The sequence below is a fragment of the Syngnathus floridae genome, chromosome 10, assembly GCF_059516105.1.
Source record: "Syngnathus floridae isolate MCC-2025c chromosome 10, RoL_Sflo_1.0, whole genome shotgun sequence".
NCBI lineage: Eukaryota > Metazoa > Chordata > Actinopteri > Syngnathiformes > Syngnathidae > Syngnathus > Syngnathus floridae.
Genome location: NC_142422.1, coordinates 5,649,451 through 5,672,898, shown reverse-complemented (window position 1 = coordinate 5,672,898; position 23,448 = coordinate 5,649,451). Strand labels below are relative to the sequence as shown.

The 23,448-nt window shown below is 40.9% G+C and overlaps 5 protein-coding genes across 18 annotated transcripts in view; 3 read left to right on the top strand and 2 right to left on the bottom strand.

Annotated features, from left to right (window-relative positions):
• LOC148392116 (focal adhesion kinase 1-like) overlaps nucleotides 1-7,136 on the top strand; it is a 29,874-nt gene extending 22,738 nt beyond the window's left edge. For all 8 annotated transcript variants that reach the window (XM_088386491.1, XM_088386488.1, XM_088386494.1 and 5 more), the window contains 7 exons: nucleotides 919-981; nucleotides 3,040-3,079; nucleotides 3,402-3,505; nucleotides 4,705-4,860; nucleotides 5,271-5,351; nucleotides 5,467-5,552; nucleotides 5,774-7,136. In XM_088386491.1, the coding sequence (XP_088242617.1) occupies nucleotides 919-981; nucleotides 3,040-3,079; nucleotides 3,402-3,505; nucleotides 4,705-4,860; nucleotides 5,271-5,351; nucleotides 5,467-5,552; nucleotides 5,774-5,900 (657 nt within the window). In that variant the 3' untranslated portion in view covers nucleotides 5,901-7,136. The remainder of the gene's footprint in view (nucleotides 1-918; nucleotides 982-3,039; nucleotides 3,080-3,401; nucleotides 3,506-4,704; nucleotides 4,861-5,270; nucleotides 5,352-5,466; nucleotides 5,553-5,773) is intronic.
• Nucleotides 7,137-8,229: 1,093 nt separating this feature from the next.
• On the bottom strand, nucleotides 8,230-13,490 carry LOC148392115 (lipid scramblase CLPTM1L-like). 2 transcript variants are annotated; one of them, XM_088387513.1, is made up of 18 exons: nucleotides 13,390-13,490; nucleotides 12,427-12,595; nucleotides 12,259-12,350; nucleotides 11,760-11,937; nucleotides 11,285-11,406; nucleotides 11,098-11,176; nucleotides 10,919-11,036; nucleotides 10,728-10,822; nucleotides 10,514-10,598; nucleotides 10,331-10,431; nucleotides 10,201-10,254; nucleotides 10,082-10,132; nucleotides 9,920-10,002; nucleotides 9,486-9,520; nucleotides 9,224-9,279; nucleotides 9,104-9,148; nucleotides 8,876-9,009; nucleotides 8,230-8,729 (listed from the first exon to the last, which is right to left on the bottom strand). In XM_088387513.1, the coding sequence occupies exons 1-18, from the start codon at nucleotides 13,410-13,412 to the stop codon at nucleotides 8,678-8,680; spliced, it is 1,572 nt and encodes a 523-aa protein (XP_088243639.1). In that variant the 5' UTR covers nucleotides 13,413-13,490; the 3' UTR covers nucleotides 8,230-8,677. The 2 variants fall into 2 exon arrangements, with proteins under 2 accessions (XP_088243639.1, XP_088243638.1); XM_088387512.1 differs by lacking the exon at nucleotides 13,390-13,490 and having other exon boundaries at nucleotides 12,427-13,201.
• mrs2 (magnesium transporter MRS2) lies at nucleotides 12,818-18,341 on the top strand. 3 transcript variants are annotated; one of them, XM_088387516.1, is made up of 13 exons: nucleotides 12,818-12,956; nucleotides 13,427-13,725; nucleotides 13,902-13,966; nucleotides 14,139-14,175; nucleotides 14,265-14,377; nucleotides 15,917-16,078; nucleotides 16,146-16,276; nucleotides 16,485-16,601; nucleotides 16,909-16,978; nucleotides 17,175-17,257; nucleotides 17,341-17,458; nucleotides 17,579-17,692; nucleotides 17,761-18,341. In XM_088387516.1, the coding sequence occupies exons 2-13, from the start codon at nucleotides 13,440-13,442 to the stop codon at nucleotides 17,818-17,820; spliced, it is 1,356 nt and encodes a 451-aa protein (XP_088243642.1). In that variant the 5' UTR covers nucleotides 12,818-12,956; nucleotides 13,427-13,439; the 3' UTR covers nucleotides 17,821-18,341. The 3 variants fall into 3 exon arrangements, with proteins under 3 accessions (XP_088243642.1, XP_088243641.1, XP_088243640.1); XM_088387515.1 differs by having other exon boundaries at nucleotides 12,941-13,045; XM_088387514.1 differs by lacking the exon at nucleotides 12,818-12,956 and adding an exon at nucleotides 12,963-13,232.
• Nucleotides 14,440-15,760, bottom strand: LOC148392114 (integrin beta-1-like). Of its 3 annotated transcripts, none has more exons than XM_088387518.1 (4): nucleotides 15,612-15,760; nucleotides 15,177-15,485; nucleotides 14,828-15,106; nucleotides 14,440-14,748 (listed from the first exon to the last, which is right to left on the bottom strand). In XM_088387518.1, exons 2-4 carry the CDS (start codon nucleotides 15,482-15,484, stop codon nucleotides 14,577-14,579), a joined length of 759 nt encoding a protein of 252 aa, XP_088243644.1. In that variant the 5' UTR covers nucleotide 15,485; nucleotides 15,612-15,760; the 3' UTR covers nucleotides 14,440-14,576. The 3 variants fall into 3 exon arrangements, with proteins under 3 accessions (XP_088243644.1, XP_088243643.1, XP_088243645.1); XM_088387517.1 differs by having other exon boundaries at nucleotides 15,596-15,746; XM_088387519.1 differs by having other exon boundaries at nucleotides 15,177-15,427; nucleotides 15,596-15,736.
• Nucleotides 18,342-18,739: 398 nt separating the features above from the next.
• On the top strand, nucleotides 18,740-23,345 carry fez2a (fasciculation and elongation protein zeta 2a). 2 transcript variants are annotated; one of them, XM_088387283.1, is made up of 10 exons: nucleotides 18,740-19,276; nucleotides 19,621-19,729; nucleotides 19,887-20,000; nucleotides 20,080-20,212; nucleotides 20,277-20,521; nucleotides 20,642-20,722; nucleotides 21,228-21,303; nucleotides 21,384-21,449; nucleotides 21,786-21,811; nucleotides 22,498-23,345. In XM_088387283.1, the coding sequence occupies exons 1-9, from the start codon at nucleotides 18,990-18,992 to the stop codon at nucleotides 21,794-21,796; spliced, it is 1,122 nt and encodes a 373-aa protein (XP_088243409.1). In that variant the 5' UTR covers nucleotides 18,740-18,989; the 3' UTR covers nucleotides 21,797-21,811; nucleotides 22,498-23,345. The 2 variants fall into 2 exon arrangements, with proteins under 2 accessions (XP_088243409.1, XP_088243408.1); XM_088387282.1 differs by lacking the exon at nucleotides 21,786-21,811 and having other exon boundaries at nucleotides 18,742-19,276.
• The last annotated feature ends 103 nt before the right edge of the window (nucleotides 23,346-23,448 follow it).

Below are 23,448 nucleotides of genomic sequence, written 5' to 3'. Positions count from 1 at the left end.
TAAGCAAGGAAGAGTTTGGACAAGATTCACATTTCTACAATTGTGTGCGCGTGTGCTCTTTTGTATACACTGTGTGCGTGCGTGCGTGTGTGTGTGTTTTTTTGCAGGCAGATGGGGCCTGTGTGAATTCCAAACTAATGATAGTCTTAGAGAATCTGACAGTCCACTCAACACACACATACACACATAACCACAAAGTGACGACACACAAGTTCACTAAAAAAGTGTGTGTGTACTTTTCAGTCTGCTTTTATAATGCAGTACCTACAGGGAGGGGTGAGAAAGAGGAGGAGGAGAAATATGGGCTGCGGGGGGAGAAAGTGGTGGACGTAACTGCTCATTGGCAGCGTGCTCCATCCCTCTCTGCTTTCCAACTCTTTCCAACTCTTTTCCGGGCTTTCCAGTCATATAAAAGCGCACTGGAGGTTTGCATATATTCGCCACCACATTAACCTGCTGGCACACACAAGGATACAGCCGTGCTAGACACATCACCTTAAACAACATATATGAATTCCATTGCTATGCTGGTCTTCAAGTCCTGTCTTGGACAGCTGGTAGGCGGTAGGAGGGGATTGTATGTTGCGTTCTTTGTTGAAATTGGATTGACAATGGAGAGTTGTGGTGAAGTTGCTTGTTGTTGTTTGATTGTGTGGAAGCGGTTTGATTTGCATACTGCTCACTATGTGTGCTTTGCTTTATTGGGAGTCTTGTGTAGCATCATCTAAATGATTGCTATGCAAGATTTTTGCATTTTTTAAATTTAATGTGAAACTTTTATCACTCTCATTGTGACTGAAGACTAGTTGTATTTAATCATTATGATGTGTTTTGCCTGTTCACTACAATGTCTTCTGAATGCGCAATTGGTGATGCCAAGTTTTTTTTTTTTGTAAATTGCCATTTCTATGTGCTTAGAAACCAGAAACCAGAAGTTCTCGAGGGAGTCTGGACCGAGATGATGGAGTACTCCAGCCACCAGTAAGTCGCTCTCATGTTTTCTGCCTCCGTCATATGCTGTGTGCGGGGCTTTTCTTTTTTTTTTGCTGTGATCAGCAGTGGCATGGCATTAGCAGTGTTGTAAATCCAACAATGGATGTGGGTGTTAACGACCACAACAACACCCAAGACATCTTTATTAAATTAAAACCAGTACTTACCAACCTCAATCAATGCTAAGGCATATGTTTTACATTAAAAATGAAACAACAAACCGCACACCACCAAACAAAAAAATATATAGAAAAAGTATTTTTTATAAAAAATTATATAAAAAGTATTTTACATAGAAATGGGTGAATACCAATACCAGGTCTTGTTTCTAGGTATTAAGTACTCGAGGCTGCCGATACTTAAGACAAAGAAACAATGAGATCTAGTCACAAATTGACCCACTCTTTGTGAAATCTGTACCTTTTTAGTTCAGGTTGATAATTTGATTTAGGAAAATGTTTTCATCATTAGTCTGGCCACTACTACCTATGTTGCTGGGATAAGTGAATTAACAAAAACCCAATTATAGCAAACAAATGATCATTTCCTGTGGCATACCTCATCATCTCTCAGGGCACACTTGAGCCACAGGAAAGTGTTTGGTAATAAATGATAAAAGCACCAAGAAGATGTCTGAAATGACTGAGTCACGTTCCGGTTGGTCTCACTGCAAATTGGCGGTAGCATGTGTTTATTTTGATCACGGCAAAGGGTTGTGATCCCAGAGCAGGAAGTAACCCATTTGTGCTGGGCTCAGCAATGAGGGGGTCAGTGGATTCCCACATCACGGCTAGTTATTAATAGAAAACCATTGCATAAACACCAAACCGTCGTCTTTGTGCTTCTCTCTTTGCCTTTGCGCTGTGTTCGTGCCGAGATCACTGGGCTCTGCCCAAATCTGGCCACCTGTAATTACACCCAGAAAAAAAAAAGCAGTTAAACTATTCCGAGTGTGAAGCATGGCGTCACAGGAAAATCCCACATGGGTCGTTTCAAGTAAAGCCATGTTCAGACCTGAAGTTAACATGCTCCCTTGGTGATGAGGTCATTGGTAGACAGCGCCAAGTTCAGGTGTGATGAAGGATGCAAGGAGATTTTAATCAGTAACATTGTTTTTGCACTGCCTGGTGTAAATTCATGTACCCCGCTGGGGTGCACGAGATTTAGAGTCGCTGGTTCCCCCCCCGCTTAGAAAAAGGCTCAGTTTTATTAGACACATTCCCGTTTTCTGGTGTTTATAACCGTACTTGTAGTGTTCCTTTACAAGTTTGAATTCATGAGGGAAAAGCCCTGAATATGTCTCAACTATGAATTTCAAGTCAATGAACACATTGGGAGAAACCACGAGTCACACAGACAAGTCAAATAATTTGTCAACATTAATAGTGCGTGTTAAAAAGAGGATTTTTTTTTTTTTGTACCAGGAGACCTTGCAGTCTAATGTTGCCCTTGGCAACAGAGATATTTCTGTCTCTGTAATTCATCACACTTGCCTGACCTCCTCCTCCCATAGAATGTGGTTTGTGGTGGGAAAAATCTCCCTCCTATATGCGGGGGTTTGTCTTGCTGTAGGCAAATATTTTGGGGTGTCTGTGGTTGTCAACCCACAAGGCTCCCATTGCACAAAAACTTTTCTCAGTCATCGCTTCTATTTTCTCACACAAAGAAGCCAAATAATTTACCTACAATTTCATATCTGAACTTGACTGGCAACATGACAAAATTAAATTGCCTCATTTTATGTTTGCAACCAACAATTCCTCAAGGAACGCTTCAAGGCTCTTTTTTTTTTTCTTTTTCTGTGTGTGTGTGGCCACAGCAAATTTTCAAGTTCGTGTAACACGATGATAGACCACACGCACACACAAACGCCCTCCACTGCAAATGACAACTAGTGAGTGAGGGATGTGGTGTGATTTAAACATTAAGCTGCATTCTTTGCTTTTCTTAGTCTCTCCTGTAAAGTTGTTTCATTTCCTCCCAAGCTCCTACTTACACGTACATACTTGCTAACCCAAAGTATTGTTGATGTGTTTGTTTTTGCAGACGGGAAACCAACACATATACCAGCCCGTTGGCAAAGCAGGTAATAGTCTTGAAATTATAGTCCCCCGACCACAGTTTTTTTTTTTCCCCCTCTCTTTCCATTTCAACCTCTGAAGTGTGCATTTAAGTGTATAGTGTGTTAGCTTGCTTTATACAACTCTGGATTTGTCTCCAATCCAGCAGACAGTGTCTTCATCATATAGCCTGCACTTTACAGTGATCACAAGTGCTCGTTTGTTTATTTCAGTCACCGAGTCGGCATGCTATTGTGGAATCCTACGAGATTCGAACGCACGCACTTATAAACGAAGCTTGTTTGGTGTACTTAACTCCAGAACTGAGGCGTTGTTGTTTCCCCGCAGAGCTTGTGGCCCCACCGAAGAAACCACCACGACCCGGGGCCCAGAGCCAAGGGTGCAGTCTGGCCGGTCTGAACACTGCAGACAGCTACAATGATGGAGTCAAGGTACGCAAGAACGCTTGTCGATGTGGAAAGACCTCGAAAATTGTATTTTGAATACTTGAATGCACGTTTTAATGCTTCCCAATATCTTGTCTTCTTTTGGTTTGCCTGCTCCCGCTGTCCCTTCCTCCTCCTGTACTCCTACTTACTGTTGACCCCCAGCCCTGGCGGGTAAGCAGCATAATGTCTGTCTGACTGTCTGATGTCTTGTTCATCACACACATTTAAATTGTGCTCCTCTTCTGTAGATTCTTTATTTCTTTCCCGCTCTTCCTTTTCGTGTACTGTTAATACAAAATGATTTCCCCCGTAAAGATCTGTTTTGTGACTGTTATGAACTTTTACTAACAGTATTAACTTGCAGCCTCCCTGAAAATATTGCAGTTTCAAACATCGGCCAGTGTAATGTGAGCAGGTGGTGCATTGTTTGTTGAGTTCCTGTCCTGTATATTTTGTGTCACTGCACAAGGTGGTCCTTCAATTGCTGTTTTCATTCTGAAAATATTTCACCAAATAGTAGCCATAAAAGTCGGACTTTTTTTCAATCGAGTCAAATGCCGAGACCAAAAGTGCACGTAGAAAGGGACTTAATTAAACTAGATTTAGCCAAATGAAATAACGAGCCAGTTTAATTCTCTAAGACAGGGATTGTCAACTGGTGGCCCGTGGCCCCCGAGTGGTCCGTAGCATAGAAAGTAGTTGTAACATTTATTTTAAAAATACATTTTATTTATTATTTACACTTGATTTATTTTCCATTTAATTTTGTGAATCATTTACTCTCAAACCCCTGCTCTAAGACGGTGTTAAGTATCTTTAGTGAAGTATCTCCTGTACATTCTCAGTCCGTTAGAGCCATCTAGTGGCTGTCAAAGACCAGTGCATGCTGATGTGGGGAGTTGCCACACTGTCATCAATATCATGATCATTTGTCCTTTCATTTAAATACAGTTTAAGGTGTTCCCATCAAACTTGGTGAATGGGCTGAAAAAAAAAAAGAAAATTCGTGCTGATTGATCCAGATGGTCAGATTGTTCAGCCTTGCCGAAGGTCTGCACACCAATAGTTTGTTGATTTTCTGTCGTGTTGAAGTGGATGAGATGCACATAAAGCATTCATATTGTATGTCTCATCTACATCTTGGGTTTTGCTGTGCCTAGTAAACACAGCACTCATTGATGTTTGTATTTGACTTGGCTCAGCTACAGCCCCAAGAGATCAGCCCCCCTCCCACCGCCAATCTGGACCGTTCCAACGACAAGGTATACGAGAATGTGACCGGATTGGTTAAAGCCGTGATCGAGATGTCGAGCAAGATCCAACCCGCCCCTCCCGAGGAGTACGTTCCCATGGTCAAGGTAAACGATGTTGTTTTCATAACCTGACAAATACTTGGTGATAAATAAACGAGACTTTGACTTTAAATGTTCTCTCCAGCAGACGTGCTTTCTAAAAAACAATATCAGCCATCGCAATTTGTCTCGATAAATCACATTCTGTGTGTGCTTACTCGTGTACTCGTCCCAAAATGTGCAAAATGAGCTGCAAGGCAATTTTGCACGGCTAGTAAATCACCTCCTCACATTTTTTGCATGAGCAGTCAAGTTCATGCCCCCCCCCCCTGTAAACTTTTAGTGAATCCAGTCCACTTCTGTTGAACACGCTAGTAAATATGATTTGGCAATTGTTTGGGTGATTTTGACATCATCTGAGTTACAGGTTTGTCCATCAGAGCTGCGCGGCTCATTTTGTGGTTTCCTGTTTTCAGGATGTGGGCCTCGCATTGAGGACGTTGCTGGCCACAGTCGATGAAACCTTACCGCAACTTCCAGCCAGCACACACAGAGAGGTAATGACACGCACTCTTTTTCTTAGTACATACATAAACAAATACAATGTCCACAGACTGACATTATTAATAGGCAATTCGGTAAATGTGATTTTTTTTCTTTTTATTGCTGCAGATCGAGATGGCACAAAAGCTTTTAAATTCTGACTTAGCAGAACTGATTGGGAAAATGAAGCTCGCTCAACAGTATGTGATGACAAGGTAGGTACTTAACATCACTGCACAATTGAGAGTTTGTAACCTTATATGACACTAATGAGAAAGAAATGTAAATTTTGAAGTAGCTGATAAATAAAGAGAGGAAAGGCAAATGATGTCATGAACAAACCCTGTATAATTTCTAAACTATAATATTTATTATAAACATTCCTTGTAACTGTGATATAGCTAATGTCTATTTCCTCCCCGTATATTTTATTCAGTCTTCAGCAAGACTATAAGAAGCAGATGCTAACCGCCGCTCACGCCCTCGCTGTGGATGCGAAAAATCTCCTGGATGTCATTGACCAATCCCGGCTCAAGATGATGGCCCAGTCCCGTCCACATTAGCACCGCGGGTGTTGTTCACCGACTGGTGGGATCAGTCTACTTCCTTATCTGTGAGAGTTGTTGGAACTTTCCAACCAAAACGCTAGACAATTGGAGTCGGGCGAGGGCCCTGATATCATTGTGACCTCGATGTAATCACGGAGCTGATCCCTTATTTAACTCTGCACCACTGTGAGATCTTTTTTTTTTTTTAAGAACTTAGCAAAACAATTCCTGAATCAGGGATTTGTCATCTTTGTGGACTAAACTGGGAGAAAGAGAGGAATAATCGGATGGTTTGGAAATACAACACCACGGATGAGGCCAGCAACGTTGGCCCTGAATCAATTCCAATTGTTGGAGTAGGCCAAGCCATTAAAATGTGACTCTTTCGACTATCATCATATCACAAGGAAGCGACTCCAGCATGTCAGCAATTTTTTAAAGTCATGTTTTTTCCCCCACTTCCTTTTCACAGTTTTTCCCCCTTCTCACCCTCTTATTTATAGCGTCATGAACGGAAGACACGATATAGAACACTAAAGGACAACCTTTTTCTTACTTTTCATCTTACTGTTTTCTTGTCTTCCTCATTCAGCTCCGGTTTGAAAGATCTTTGATGAAGCCACCTCAGATCTCACTGAGTTTGCTCTTTATCGTGCATCGTTTTGAATCACAGTCATTGTCTAACCTGAAAACTCAAACACATTCAGTCCCAGCAGCACGGAGGAGGATGAAAATGAAGGAGGGTCTTCTCTTTGTCTCACTTTCACTGTCCCCTGCGCCATCATATCCGCCGGTGATTTGCCAGCAATGCAAATAAACCCGAGCACGGCGCCCTTGGCGTAGAAGATCCTGACATGTTGAGCCACTAAACTTGAACTTCATCTGCAAACTCACGAGATTGGACTGAGAACACAAAAAGTCCACCCGTGTGGCATGACATAGTGGCAGGGAGGAGAGCGTATTTGCACAGCACCAAAATGAATCAAGAGTTTGACCCAGGTTTGATGATCACATCTAGCCAGCCAATCAATACCTGGGTGATTATAGGGTTACAAATGTAAAATAAACAATTTATTTTATCTCTTTGCTGTTGTGTAAATCTGCTCATGTTGCTATATTGTAAACTGTACTGGTGTGCATCACTGGTCAATTGTACAGAATAGTCGTACTAGTAAACACTGGTTTTTATTTTGTCTGCCTTGTTAAATAGCAAGAAAAAACAATGAAATAAAAATCATGCAGAAGTTAAAATGGAAAAGTTTTACTCAATTAAGCCTCAAAATATAAATACATTGAAAACTGATGCCAAAATATATTTATCATTTATCATATATATATATGTATATATATCTCAACATAACATACAATTAAATCATGTTGTAGTCCCATGTACTCAAAATATTGTCAAAGCTATATTACATAAACCCTAGTGTGACCTCTTGCCCTCAGTTTGACCACAATAGTGTGCTTGCAGTCACCAGCAGCAACATAGGCACGAGTCCTTGGGCGTGAATGAACTCTCCTCCACTAAAGTTGCACAAGTTAAAGCTAAATTTAGTCTTTATTGTAGGACATAATGTCATCTCAAAAAGGACATTACTAGTTCTCTTGTGTTTTACATGTCAACGGCACAAAAAGAATATCTAAACAAATTCTAGAAAATGTCAGCTCATTTGTCTTGTAACAAATTACAGTGGATTCTTCAGCCCTAACTGGAAAAAAAGCCTGATAACATTTCAACCTGCAGCATAACAACTCACCTGGAGAGAAGAGTGGGTAGAGGAAGAAGAGCACAAGAGGCATCTCGGCCACAATGACTCAGGTGAGTGTGCAATTTGTTGTGTGAGTGTGTTGGGTTTCTGTTGGTACAAATCCACTTCATCACAGTTCTACCCATGTTACCTACAATAGTGGCATTCAATTGAAAGTATTTCATAAATGTCGTCTTGCAGCGGACTGTGCGTGGCATTCCTTGACGTTTGGTTTCACAGATACTTGTCACGTGTTCTTCGACTGTCAATCACATTGTTTCATCCAAGCTACTTCCTTTGTGGCGCAAAGCCTTTTTGATGCATGCAAAGCTTGAGTTGCACTGCAAAAGTGCTTGACTTGTTTTCTTTTGTCTAGTCAAGTGCCAACTCTTTTGTATTGCATATTGACACCCTCTCGGTGAGCGAATTCATCCAAACAAGATTTATATCGTGTGCAGACATCAAAAACAGATACAAGTATTACTCATTAACTCACTGACTAGATAAAAAAAAATTATAGACACCAAAAATGCAAACTTGTACTTAGATCAAGTACTGTATTCTGTTCATTGTAAGTCATCGCGCAACCTGAATTTAAGGACAAACAATAATATTTTTTTATTTGTCAAGTGCAAACTCATACAGTCAAACTGAAGTCCGTTTAGAAACAGCATACACAAATGCAGTTCATTTCTCTTAATTCAAAAATCAGCTCCAAGCATGCTATTCAGCAGTTTGCATTCAGTCTATTTACATTTGCGATGGAAAAAAAAAAGCAACAAATGATCATCATAGGCTATAGTAAAGTGTGGGAGATTAAAGGTTTTTAGTTATTGGGTGTCAATTAGCTAACCTCATTAAGTTGCAGCATGACCAGGATGAATCTTAAATGCATAAGAAGCATACAAAGCAAAATCATATTAAGGTTGTACGATGCTGTGGCTGTAATTGTAAAGTGTAAAAGAACAAGTTGGATGAGGAAAGGACCAGATGCTGCTGCTGCTGCAGAGTCAAATGTCTCACTTGTGCTTTCCTGGCTCCTCACTGAGTCTTTACTTTCTTGCCGTGAGGTCTGACCTTTGAGGCAAAACGTCTGATGGAGAAGGATAAGAGAAGACAATAGGAAATTATGTCTATGAACGTTCAGACGACAGCCAACTCTTGTATGTCTTCGTCAAAATCACAAAGTACATGGCTCAGGTCTCATTGTGAACGTAAAAGAGAATCCTGTGTAGCTACCTTCTTTGGTAGAGGTAGATGAAGAAGAAGAGCTCATCTCTGAAACAGGAGAGTTGGTGGGAGGACAAGAATGCCTCAGATGAGGAAAACGTGGAAGCACAGGAGCAAAGGTCTGAAATCAGGGTGTTCATTCCCTGGAATGAATGGAAAGACAATCTGATTAAAAAAAAAAAAAATCTATCTGAAATGCAATATCAAGAACTCCAGAGGAAAAGTCATCCCACTTACTCTGTACATCAACACTGCCCCCTGCAGGTGGCTCACAGATCTCAACTGATGGGAAAAAAATCACAAGAAATTAGCTGCTTGGAAGCACACTGTAAAAGATTAAATTGCTATAATACTCACCTTGTGGTTGATAAATAGCTGAGGAGCCGTAGACAGGAAGCCAAATGCATACACCCCTATAAAGTAAGATCAGTTGACCCAACACCAAATGAGAAAACTGTTCACATATTTATTTCGTGTTTAATTAACAATGTTGAAATATTTATTTTATGCATTTAATTAGCGACTCTCTCAAATGTACATGATAAATGCTTGTATACATGTTATAGGCTACAGGAGCTGTAAGAAAATTAAAATATGCACAAACAATACTATGGCTCACCTGTTACCAGGCTGTTGAGCATCCAGGAGAAGTAACTGTTAAAACAGAATTTATTTATGGGTTAATTCAGCCACAAACATGCACATGTTTCATTTTTAAAAGCATTCGTCATCACAAGGGTAAGGACTTTGTCACCAAAAATAATATATATAAGTAAAATATGTTTGCAACCCTGGTTCAGATGGAGGGCTGGATCGATGTCTGCATGATTACATGGATGGATGGGTGAACAATATTTTATTTTAATTATAAAATAGTAATTGGCTCTAATTCTTGCGCTAAAGCTGTGTTCGCCTTCCCTCAGGTGGACGGCCCACACCCCTTTGGTCCTCCCCCATGCAAGCAACTGTATCAGCGCAATATTGTGCATGATATAATATTGCTCCAAATACATATAATGAGGCAGAGCAGAAGCACGACAGTGAGCCGCTCACCTTTTTTGCCGTAAGTAGGCCAGTGAGAAAATAGCTCCACTGATGCACAGGGGATAGATCAAGTAGGACAAGTATGTTGATGCCTTGGGAGAAAAAAAAAAAAAAAGTGAAATGATCAAAAGAAAACAAATAATATGAACTCATGACTGCAGGTAGAAGCACCTGTGTATCAAATTCCAATGTCCTCCGCTCTTCCTCATCCAACTTGTTTACCTTCATGTAGAGACCAAACATTGATTGTCATGTCATTTTGCACGGATGCTAATCTGAATGATACTCACCCAGGGTCGTCGCCACGGCAAGTTGATCCGAAATACTTTCAACACCTTCCACACCTGATGAGACAACATGCCAGTGGTATAGTCCAATTTTTATTTGCTACTTTGTGTTATTTCTAACATGATGTAATACCTCCACACAAGCAGCCAGCCCAACAGGAACTAGCACTAGCAGGCTGGTCTCCCCTAGTAGGTGCAGGAAAATCACCAAAATCCCGAGACTTCGCCACAAAACTGTTTTGAAAGTGCACAAAATATAATACTTTGCCGGCTCGCTTTATTATTTTCTTATTGTTTGCATATGACAGGCTCTTACCGGATTTCCTGGACATTCCTGCCATGCTCTTCTTTTTCCTCCAGGAGCTGATGTCATTTTTAAGAGCCAGAAATTCACAGATGAGCTGTGAAAGTTAGACGACAATCGCATTTTGAAATCCGATACCAATTAATTTTCCATTGCACATTCATAAATCAAGATTTGAACCCAAAGTTATATTTTTCATATTATCAAATTGGACACAAAGTCTTACTTGCAGGGTTGTGATGAGGGCAGTCAGTACTAATAGATACAGATTTGAGCCAACCAGGGTCCCTTTAATTTCATCAATATACTCTTCGGAGAAGCCTGTATCAACAAAGAGAAGTGTACGACTCACTTGAAGTTATTCCATTTATCATTTTAACCTTAATTTGAGTGGTAAATTGTTCCATTCGTACTCACCAAACTGCCGCAGGGAATAAACCACATCCTGGAGATGGACCCAAAATCGGAATTTCCTGAGAGAAATGCCCTCGTAGGACACAGTTAGGGGCAGATGAGTGGTGCTTCTGTTGATCTCCTATGGAAGGATGCATTAAGTGCTAGCACGCCAATAAATCCTTGATTTTTTATATATTTACCATGAGATCTCGCATTCTGAAGCTGAGCTCGTCAATCAGCAGAAGAGGAAGGTAGAGTATCCGTCTTCCTTCCTGTGAGCTGACAAAACGTTTTAAGCTTAATGGATGAATTGACTCATGGTGAATTTCTCCCTTTTATTGTCAGTCCAATCAGTATTCTATCACTGCATTTGATCACGTGACTTACATTCGAATGAAGCGGCGCATGTCGCTGGGAAGTCCTCCCTTGGTGAAGGTGAAGTCCTCTGACATCATCGTAACTGACAGGCGGGGTCTCCAGTGGGATACAGGATGCTTTAATTTGGAACGCTAATGAAGTCACACACACAAATTGATTTGTAGTTGTTTTTTTTTAAGTTTTTTAATTCTAGATGGTATGATACTTATTATTAAACTATTGGTTTGTTTATTTCGGCCAAAGACGTTTTGCTGTGATTTGTGTTGTCAAACATGCTAAAGATTAGTTCTCCACAAGTTAACATACCATTCCTAAGGTTTGGTTGTTCTAGGCATTTTGTAGATTGCATAGATTTATTTGTTTTATGTTTAGTTTGACTATAAACCTGCACTGTCTATAGGTATCAAAATTCAGCATTATGAAACATCTGAATAATCAAGATTTTAAATTGAGTAGATGAAGCACTTAAAGAAAGTCTGTGTACCTTCTTTGTCTCTCTGTGCCCTTCAGTGTTTACGGGGCTTATGTGGGTGGTAAGCAGAGCTGCGTGATGCACCTCTCGGTTGTCCTCCAACGGGGAAACGCTGGCCTTGTGGACGTACACTACCGCATACAAGCTGCCGTTGGCTCGAGTCTCCTCCGGTAAGGGGACATTTACCTTCCTGCATGCGCAGACAAACTTTGTTATTGCTGTATTCTAATTTCTTTACAAATCAATATGTTTAACAGAAAATATAATGTGTGGGTGTTTTTGTCACTATGTGCACGTGTGCCTTGATAGTAGGGAGGGATGGGAGGTACCAAAGGGGGAGTCTTGCACATTAAATTTGCAGGACCCCAACTGTGCACCATGTTACCCTATACTACAGTAAACACATTACAGTATAGCATTCCACATTAATGAATTGCATTACACATCTACTGTAGGATATGACTATCTATCTATGTACATTTAGTAAGGTAAGTGATTGTTAAAGATGCACCTCTCAAATGTAGAATGCGGGTCAAATGGATCAATTCTCAGAGCCAGATTGAGCTGACTGTTATCTGGAACAAGGCAGGTGAACACACTCAACTGGACGGAAAATAAAAAGACATTTGTCATTAGTCTAGGGGTGCTCATGGGGGGAAAGCAGGCACAAAAAAGCTACCTGCAGTCTTGGTCTGGCCGACAGGTAGGATGTGATGCAGCCCTCCTCCTTTAGTCCCTCATCGCAGGATTTGGTGTTGAGGAATCCGTACAGCAGCCATGCAGTGTGGGCCATGTAGACCAAAAACACCCCCAGGACGAGTTTGGCCATGGAGCTCCTCTTACCCCCGCTGTTTGCAGGCTTAGAGTAGCACGATGGGAACATGATGTAGATGCGAACAAAAGGAATGAAAAGTAAATGGGACTGGGATTGGGATTAAGGTCGACTGCGGTCTCGCCGCAGCATCCTCCTCCGAGACGGATGCTGATGATGGATGATGATGATACGCGATTTTGGCAGCTTCAACGCACACTCACCCACATGGGAAGTTTTAAAACACATACCTCATAATATACCTGAGAAATATAAGAATTGTTAATTTAAATATAATAAAATTGTAATTTTCATCCTAATTTATAGCGATCGTGAATACGCGTTTACAGTTATCTACCTTCGCTGAAGATCTTTGGCGTCATCGCGGTGCATGTCGGGTAGGAGACATCCTGTTTCAGGTTTTCATCAACCGGCTACTGCAACCACTCGATTAGCACTCCGATATCGAGTTGTAACGTGTGTATTTGTGAGTTTACCCAAGTTTGCAGTTAGCGACGTGAAGTTGACTTGTGTTTCTTGTGCTTGACGTCATTGTCATTAAGATCTGAAGTCAATAACTTTACTCGGAGCGCATAGTGTCTTATTAGCAGCTACTATGCAAACTAGCAATGACGGTCACGTGAAGAAGGATACAGAATAATGGCAGAAATACGGTAGAAAACTAATTCTCATTTTATACCTTCCCCTTGAGCCTTTTATTGACATTTCCTGTAAAATGCATACTATTTGTTTTAGCTCATTAATATAGTTAAAAGACAAATCATATGTTTTGGGAGGGGGCGTAGTGCATCCTACCATATGCTCACTCACAATTCTGTGTCGTTGTTTTGCATGGTTTTGAGTATAGGATTGCTCTGGAGATGAAACTACACCGAATACTGAGCTGCCCAAGGATGTATCTTCCATACAGGGGACATTCTAAGCGCCTTTTAGGCTCTGTTGGTGCCCTCTCTTGTATGGGAGGGAATGAAGCTCTAACTCCAATGGTTGGTCGTGCCATGCTCTACTGCAAAACATGCACAGTGCCACCAATGGACTACAGTGAAGGTGCTCCTGAAGCAAGTAGTCATCTGCTGTTTGAGTCGAGAAGAAGAGGTTCAGCAAGAAACAAGAACCTACTGAGAGGAGGAGGAGGAGCATGGCCTGGTAAGAAGGATAAAACTGTATGATGATCAAATTGTACGCTGATCAAATTGTTGACACTTAAAAGTATTTGCAATCTAAGTGTTTCAAAAAGCGATCAAAATACTTTTTGTAGTATTTAAGAACAGCTTTCTTGTACTTTCACAAATCTTGTTTTAAAATTGTCTGTCTTTTAACAGTGTCCTTTGTCCGCCACAGAATGACAGAAGCTCCTCTTTCCACTGTGCCACCACCTTTTGTCGTGGTAAGCTGTCTTCTATTCATAGAAGTCGCTTTTGGTAATGAATGACCTCGTCGCCCCGGTCCAGAAAGTGACAGACAGCAAACAACAAAATTATTTTGTGTGACCTTAGTGGCGCTATAGCAGGATTCACATCTTTTGCAGTTAGAAAATTATTTCTCGTATTGTTTGACAGATGAGATTTGACCAAGAGGGAAATGTCACATCATTCGGTATGTCAGTATTTTTGTATAATTTATTTTCATGTTCCTTGAGTGCATTTCCAGTACTTTTTATTGTTTATTCTTTTTCTCTTTTGTAGAGAAAAAGAAAACAGAGCTTTGTCAAGAGCTAAGTCTTCAGGCAAGGGATCTTCGCTTTCAGCACAGTACCAGCCTCACCACTAGAAACAACTGCATTATCCTACGAATGGAGGTATGCTAAAATATTGACAGAATGTCTCTTTAGAATAAAACAAATGGATCACATAGTATAGGTAATGTAGTATTTCACGTGGCTGTGGTATTTATTTATTTTTTAAACCCAATAGTGACGTGCATATTACAACGTAAATGCTGCAAAAGAAACATTAAAATGAATGCTGGGAATTCCTTAGCCTGATGTAGCACTTCCACTATGGACATTCTTTCACTGCCGCCACAGTGCAGTGTGTCCCCGCGGGGCTTTGGGTGATGCTGAAGTAGAAGAAACAAGAGTCCTCGCGGCTAATCATTTTGCAGGGTGTATGAATATCCTCTTTTTTCGCCACCTTGGTCAAAATGAGGTAGTCGCATTCAGCCTGGCACCTGATGACCAGATAACACACTCAGGGAGAATAAAAAATGAATAAATCACAGCCGATGATGATTATAATGTAGTTCTCACCTGTCTTTTTTGGGTCCTGTTCCAAACGCTCGGCAGTCCACGCACTCTGCGTGAGTCAGACAGGGGCTTAAACAAATAGGGCAATGCTCACAAGTCGAACCCGTGTACGGTGGCTCGCAACGACAGCTTCCGCAGTCACACATCCCTCTGCCGTTACACAATTGCCCATTGGACGCCACGCATGAAGTTGTATCTATGGAGCAGCTGCAATCCTCGCCAGTCCAGTCGTTGTCGCATATGCACTGTCTGCACTCGCATTTGCCGTGACCCCCGCATATGCTGGAGAAAGAATGAAACACTTTCTAGCAACAGAATAAAACGAGTCGTCAGGGCTTATCGTGGTAATTACCTGTTGTTGTGATATGGGCAATCAAAATTGCTGCACTCACAGAACATCCCCGTGTATCGTTCTTTTGGGTTTTCACGACGGTGGCATACGCAGTCGCCTTCCTCGCACGTTCCCCTACCGCTGCACAGTGGAGCATTTGGTTCCGCGCGACAAAATTGCTCATCTCTGCCAGTGCTCGAATCTTGATCCATCTGGCAATGTTGCTTTCCCTCGCAGTTCGACTCGCCATGAGGAAACGTTTGTTTTTCAGCCTGGCCAGATGACAGTAGGGGCAACAACAGGAAAAGACAAACCGTCTTCATAACCATCCTGCAGACAAACAATGGAATTCGAGCACAAGATTTCTTTTCTGTGAAACAATATTGTGAATGTTTCCTCTTCAGAATAGTTTACTGTAAATAGACATAAGCAAAACTTACTCAAGTTCCCGAATACCTTTTCTTGGCGCTAAGTTGCTTTGGTACGTCTGCCTCTTCGTATGGCAACGCTTCAGTGAGGTTAACTCAACGTTACTGCCGGACAGTCGGACTACTCCGCTGATTGTCAGTCTCGGTCAACTTTATTGATTCCAAAACCGGCCTCTTCTATAGATTTAGCCTCTGGCCTCAAATATTTACTGATCCGGTCTGGCTAATGGACCTTCAACTCGGTGAACCATAACAAGATTTTAGCTAATTGAAACTGGGACATCTTTGGAGGTCTTAGTTCAAACTACATCTCAACGTCTTGTGTCCCCACAGACGTTGAAAGCTATTGTGACTCCCCATTGCCTTTTGGTGCTGGATTTCCGTGGGCTGGGGTTGGAACGCTGGCTCGTCCTGGAGCTTGGCCCGCAGCTGGCCTCGCAGACGCACTCCCTGCCTTTTGAGTTCAGGGCTCTGGAGGCCATCCTGCAGCACAGGGTGAGGCCAATCTTTTCTTCTTTGACCAACATGACAACGTTAGGCTCAAGCACACCTCCGTCAACAGGTCAACAATTTACAAACTCGGCTCAACAAAGTTGAACCGGAGATATTGGACGTTTTGGAGTCTCTGGTGGATCCGAAAATCCTGTCAGCTGATAGAAGTAAACTGCACGTACTGCTGCAGAACAGTAAGAGGTAACCATGCAGAGTCATGAAGGCAGAGTTGAAAGGAGGTCTGCAATAACAGCTAGCAAATTGATCAAGAGCATTTTATTTTCCTCATTTATTTTTGGCCAACCAGTTGATATCAGTTATTTTGACGATGTATTCAATTTGATGCTCACCGTTTGCTGTCGATTTAATGACCTTGTTTGTTTCTTTGTTTGTTGAAACTCGTTAATAGTTTATCAGAGTTGGAGACGGACATTAAGGTTTTCAAAGATTCCCTGCTGAAGATTTTAGATGAGGACGAAATCATTGATGAGCTGTGTCTCACCAAGTGGACAGACCCGAGAGTATTGTAAGTCAGACGTTCCAGTGCATGTGCCGTTGTTCTGAAGAACAGTGTGTTCCATAGAACCTTTCTATAAATAATAAGTAAATATTAAATCTAAACTTCTCACATGCTTGACATTTTCTTGTGCCATCTCCTGTGAGAAAAATGTATCTTTAACTCAAACTGTCCTGGTGATTTTTGGCTTAACTGTTTGTGTGATTTTACATTTCTAAACCGTATTTTATGCTGCCTTCTTGATTATTTGCTTCTATGGACAGCTAACTCTTATTCTTACATGAGCCTTTTTTACAGTCCTGATTTGTATTCCTAGTGAGGAGAGCAGTTTGGGGATTGACCATGCAGAGGAGATGGAACATTTACTGGATAATTACTACATGCAGGTAATAATGTTAAAAGACCCCCTGAGATATCATTGTTCACCCCATGCCCCCCCCAAGGAAAAAAATCCTAGCTCTGCCTGTGTATCTATGATGTTTACACATAAACATTTGTGACTTACACATGCACACACACAAATGTTTTTGAGGGTAGCAACATTCTTATGTTGTGCTTGTGTCGTCACACTGGTCCATGCAGGCTGAAGAGCTAAGCAACAAGGCCAGGGAGTTGAAAGGCCTGATCGACGACTCGGAGAGTGTCATCTTTATCAATCTGGACAGGTGTGCATTAATGTCCTTTTTTTGAAGAATCTGCGACTGAATCGGGTCCAAATAAACTGAAAGTCAATTGCTGTTTGTTTTAGCCATCGAAATGTGATGATGCGTTTGAACCTGCAACTGACTATGGGGACCTTCTCACTCTCTTTATTTGGTCTCATTGGCGTAGCCTTTGGAATGAATTTGGAGTCGTCTTTTGAAGAGGTCAGATTGTATTCTCTTTGAGCTTCATGGTTTGAGATCTAAGAATTTGTGACATTGATTTCAGATGTCCATGTCACCATAATGATATTTATTGGCATCAAAATGTTTTCTGTGTTCCAGGACCCTCGTGTTTTTTGGCTGGTTACAGGATTCATGTTCCTTGGCAGCGGCCTGATTTGGAGGCGATTGTTGTCATTTCTAGGACGACACCTAGAACCTACATTATTACCACCAGTGAGTCTTGCCTTAAATAGTCTGAGAAAATTCATTTCAATTGTCTTTTTGTTGTGGTTCTTTGATAGATTCCTCCAGTTTGGAAGAGAAATCTGAAAGCATCAGACATGAAGACTGGATTGAGGTGATGCTAGCTTTGTAACTTGAACCTTTAGCACTTTTAAGGCCATCAAACTGACCTCATGTATTTGACAAAGATGCAAATTAGTTGCTTCCCTTCACCCACTTCAGAGTGTGTCAAGTGTTATTTCATTGCCTTACTTGTTACTGCAATGTATCATAATCTTCTAAAGTGATATATGTCTGTGTTATTTCAGGATAATTAGACAAATATTTTTGCGTGTAGCTATTTAATTCCACAAAATGATTCATCTTTCTGTGGGTACAGGTTTTTAAATTGTCAGACTTTAGTTGAACTTAAACAACTTGACTTTTGATTTGTGTATTTTATCTTGATTCTGTATTTTGAAGTCATACAAAGAGGAAAACTATAAGAAAGCAGATATTAAATTATATAACTAATGTTTTGGTAACATTTTTACATTGTTGCATGTGCAGTGTCTATTTTCTGCCTCCTAAAAATAAAAGACCAGATGTTTTGGTCCTTTATAAAAAAAACAAAATAAAATAATAAACAAATGATTAATCATGCTGTCAGTCCAAATTCACCACAAAATACTTTGTTTGTGGGAGTTTTCTCAAGGAACTTTGATTTCCTCCCCAGACTTTAAATGGTCCTTAGTTTGGAATCCTTATTTGTCCATTTCCTCACCACCATCGTGCAGCTCGTTCATTCAATACACAGAATATCTCATTAAAATAGGACTAATCTTAACTATGTTTTTTTAAATGTTTATTTATTTTGAATGAAACTCTTTTTTTAATAATCACCTATTATAATAAATTTGAGGATGATAATTAAAACGGATGCCTGATGTTTTTAAAATAAGATAATATTTTTGTGTGAACAAATTTGGCGTAATGATGTTTGAGTTGTTGTTGTTGTTGTTGTTGTTGAACCCCATAGAGGGCGCTATTACTATACATCACATGGAAATTTTAAATAAACAATGTACGGGTGATTCAGACTGCAGGGCACTGAGCAGTACACATGATGAAATATTGATGATGGGCGGTGTGAAGCAGCTACTAATCGACTACGTCTAGCTTGAGCCGCCGCTCCAGGAAGTCTGCCTGGCGGCTTTGCTGCAGGGTTAAGAAGAGGGGGGGATGCCACGGCCTGTCAGCCTCGCACATCCATCGCCATCTATTTGCCAGTGGGCTGTCCCTGCGGGTTATGGCGGTGCCGACCGCTCTTCTGCACGACGGCCGGCCCAATTTGTTTAGCGATCGGCCGCTGAAAGGCGCTGTGCCCGCTGCGGAGACGCTGTTCCTGAATGCTGTCCACGGCGATGAAGATGATGGAGGACATCCGGACCCTCGAGGAGAAACCTGTGCTATTACATCCACAGAGGACCTGGTGGACGATTTCGACGAGACGTTGTCTTTGTGTTTCGGGGGTGGGAGCTCCACAGCGGGCGACACGGTGACGGTGAACACCGAGGACACGCTTCAGGGGGACGAGTGAGTAGTGTTGTTGCTGGATGGCTCTTGACACAATGGCACGCTTTAAATGACGTCATTGGTTGTGCTACCACTTCCAATAATGTCAAATGTCTTGCACAACATGCTATTTTATTTTGAGAAAAATATATCGTTTACGTAAACAGTCGATGCGGCGTTTTGCAGCACATTGCACGTCGAAAACACAAAACAAGGAATCACCACCCAACCTTTTTCAGTTTTTTTTGTTATTGATTATTGCATAGGGTTACTTTTTGTGTCTTTGATGCAGTTGTGGACATTGAGAAAATAACTTTCATTGGAGTTGACAGAAGCATCTGATGCTACTTTTCATGTACCCACAGGATCTGGGATTCTTTAAGCCAAAGCTATGGTCAAGTGTTGGAGATGGATTGGAAACACTCCCAGGCACGCTCCCTCTATATGCCCGCATTCAACCCGGAGGAGAATGCGGTCAGTGATCCCATCCCTCCCCGCACCCACCTCCTTCCCAGCGTGTCCCACTTTTACTACCCGCCAAATCTCTCGTCCATTCATCTGACAAATCTCAACCGTGCTTCGAGCTGCGGATGATTAAATCCCTTGCCCCCCTGTTGTCATGTCTACTTAGACGAGTAACATCACAGGGGATGTGTCTGAAGTCGAGGAGCGGAAGGAACAGCTGGACATGGACTCCATCATCGTTCCGTGTCTCGGCGAGGAACCTCTCTACACAGCCGAGCAGGTGAGTAGCACCTACGTGTTTTAAATGCAGATCTTAAGACGGCTATGAAGGAAATTTAAAGGTGATTCTTGCTGTGCAGGTGATTGAAGAGATTGAAGAAATGATGCGAGACTCGTCTGACCTTGAAGCTGAGAACATTCCTTCGCAGTCTGACCTGTGCATGCCCTCTTTGGATGTTCAGTACCCCAGAAGAAGTCCAAGATATGAAGAAAGTGAGTGCTACAATTAAATGTTGTTGGATGATTGCACCATTTACAAGTGCGTGTGTGCGCGCAGGAGTGCGTCGACTCAACGTGGCAGAGTTGAAAGAGTGTCTGGAGGAGACGGAGGTTGCCGTCACGAGGCTCTCAGAAGAGCTGGTGCAGCATTTGGCTCTTAGAGATGAGCTGGACTTTGAGAAGGAGGTGAAGAACTCTTTTATTTCAGCGCTCATCGATGTGCAAAACCGACAAAAGGAGCATCGCGAAGCACTGAAGAAGAAGAAGAAACTTAAAGGGACGACGGGAATGTCGCTTGGAACAGTGAGTGTATTATTTGTTACCGATTTGCTTTGTTAGTATAGCAACACAGCATTGGTGTTCCTGCATTTGCCGTTTTTCTTCCTCTCTTATATTTTTCTTTACTTTTTCCTTCATCCTCAGCGTTTCACTATGGAGGGCCTCTCCTCTATTATTCAAAACAGCTTTCGACAAACATTCCGGAGTGGATGCAGTGAAAGACAGGTTTGTTTAATTTTTTTTTCCGTGTACTAACTGACGACTGAATGACTACTATGTGAACTGCGTGATGAAGAGGGATGGACAAATGTATATATAATAAATATATATATATTTAGGGTTAACAAAATGATCTGTCACTGAGTAGTTTGTTCTGATTTTATATATATATATATAATATATATGGACAAAAGTCTTGGGACATTGAAACGTCAATAATTCTGCAAACTTTAATCAGAGTTGGTTCAGTGCGTCCATAAACATATTTTCGACACTGATTTAAAAAAATGTTTTTACTTTTTCTTATCCCATTAGAATTGTTGGATATTTTTATTTTATTTAATTTTTATAAAATTATCATAATAAAAACCTGATGTGCTACAGAAAAAAAAAATGGGTAGACTTGGAAGCTGCGCAAAAAGATCACCTTGAAAACTATGCTGTACAAGTCCTGATTTGATTAAATAAATCTTTTATAAACTCATTGAAAATTATATATTTTTATTTCTAGTATTTGACTACCGTCATCCCGTACGAAAACAAAGGACAACCTCCCTCTATCGAGGATCTCCAGATCCTGATCAGTAGTGAGTTTCTTTCTTCCCTTAAGTTTGATTCTTCCGCATCATAAATAAGGGACCCCTCATTCCCATTTCCACCGTTTCAGTTTTGCATGCGATGAGAGACGACAGCGACAAGGTTCCAGCCCTTTTAACAAACTACATTCTCAAAGGTAGGACATACCAAGTTGATTTTGCAATGCACATTGCTAGAGACTACTCATATTCAAACTGTTCATGTTGTACTGTTATCATGAATTTACAAAATAGACACCACCACAGTGTGTGTGAGCGTGTGTGTGTCTGTCTGTGTCTGTTCATGTGTGAATGTGTGCATGCAGTGTATACACACTTTATTTTATAATCCCACAAATTTGGGTCAAGCTCCAAATTCAAATATAGCACAGTTAAAACATTTACTTTGAGTGTCAAACATTCCCTCTCCACTTTTTTTGTTTGTTTGTCTTTGTACTTTAATTCTTGTGCTAATGCTGCCTTCCATTCGCTAGCTGTGATGTGAGTGCCAGCCTGGGAGGTTTGTAACAATCTTCATGTGACCTGCACTGTTATGATGTTGTTGCTCACTGTGGCGAGATGCCCCCCTTTTCCCCCCCCCCACTACAACTGTGGTGCATTTCAACCCCAATTTTTTTATCCTTAGCTTCACAAATTGGCGTCACTATGCCGCATGGTTGATCCCTGATAATGTGCAGATTGCAGCGCCACTAATAACACTTTGCACAACTGTTGATATTTAATGATTAGACTTGACCCACTTCTACAAAACAATAGTCTATTTTTCATCAATTTGTGGCATACACTAAATGTAATTTTACTACCACAACATCAAGTACACATGCATGCTCTAAAGATTTGTTACCATCCAATTTTGGCTCATTAGTATCAAAATATTTATATTTTTATTGCGACTGGTGTGGTGTGAAACTGCATTGCACAAATATATTTGGTCTGAAAAAACAAATACATAAACAATGATAAACTTATTATTAAAAGAGTTACTTTCTAACTGTCAAAATTTAGCTGTCACTCTTGTATTGAATCTCACAGATTGTGCGTGCGTTCTTAATATTGTGGTTGGTGAATGTGTATTGTAATTGATGTATTAATGTATTCAAATTTTCCCCTCCACTTTTTTTTTTTTTTTTTTAAATCATTGACCGCCACACATCTCACTGCTAATATTTATCTGTGTTGTTCCAGTGCTTTGCCCGACGTAGCCTGGAGGGATGAAGCCAAACACTGGGGAGAGGCTTCTGATGATGAAACCGATAGTTTTTCACAAACAGCATATTTATTCACTGAATGCTTCATTTCCATTTTTTTCAAAATGCGTCCTTGCGTTTTGGTCGTGTAATTCAATTTCTTGTGACTTTGATTAGTTTGCATTTTTAATTTCTTTTTTTATATTTATTGTGCGTCAAAGGAATATGCCCGAGAAGCTGCACTGCTTGTGCGAAGCAAAGGGCTTTGCATTAATCCAAAGTGCTTACCGAGCTGTGATCAAATGTGCACAAAGCACAACGAGGCTTCCAGGCTAATTTACTCAGAGGTCAAGTTTGTATTCTCAATACAGCTGCTGCTTATTATTAAACAGCACTGATACTGCAAAGACATAAACACACAGATAAGATGTTAACAGAGCAAAACAAGTTCATCCACCAGCAGCAAGAGATCAGTTTGCAAAGCTTCATATACAAACATCAGTTATCAGTATTCCACCAACTGCGAAGATTGTTTTGCCTAAAACATTTTGCACTGGCTACAAGGAGCTAATTAACTGACTGAACTATGCATTTGAGTGATAATTAGTATTGTCTGACCCAAGCACTGTCAGAAACAAGTGTCACTGTGCATGCTGTGACCAAGAGCAGTAAACTCTGCAGGACTTCTAGTGATGATTTCTATACTTGTTGCCTTTTGAAATTTTGTACATTGTAAAGGGCATACGGTGTTTTTACTGAATGTCTGATTACTGGACTGTGTTAAATGCTTAATTGCTCATTTATTTGACAAATGTTCTGTTTTAAATATATTTATTTATGTTGTTATTTGGTTTCTGTGATTTTGAGTGGAAGATGGTTGAAAAATGTTTGGTAGTGACACAAATTCAACCAATATGAGAAAATTGAACAAGAATGAGATCATTGAATA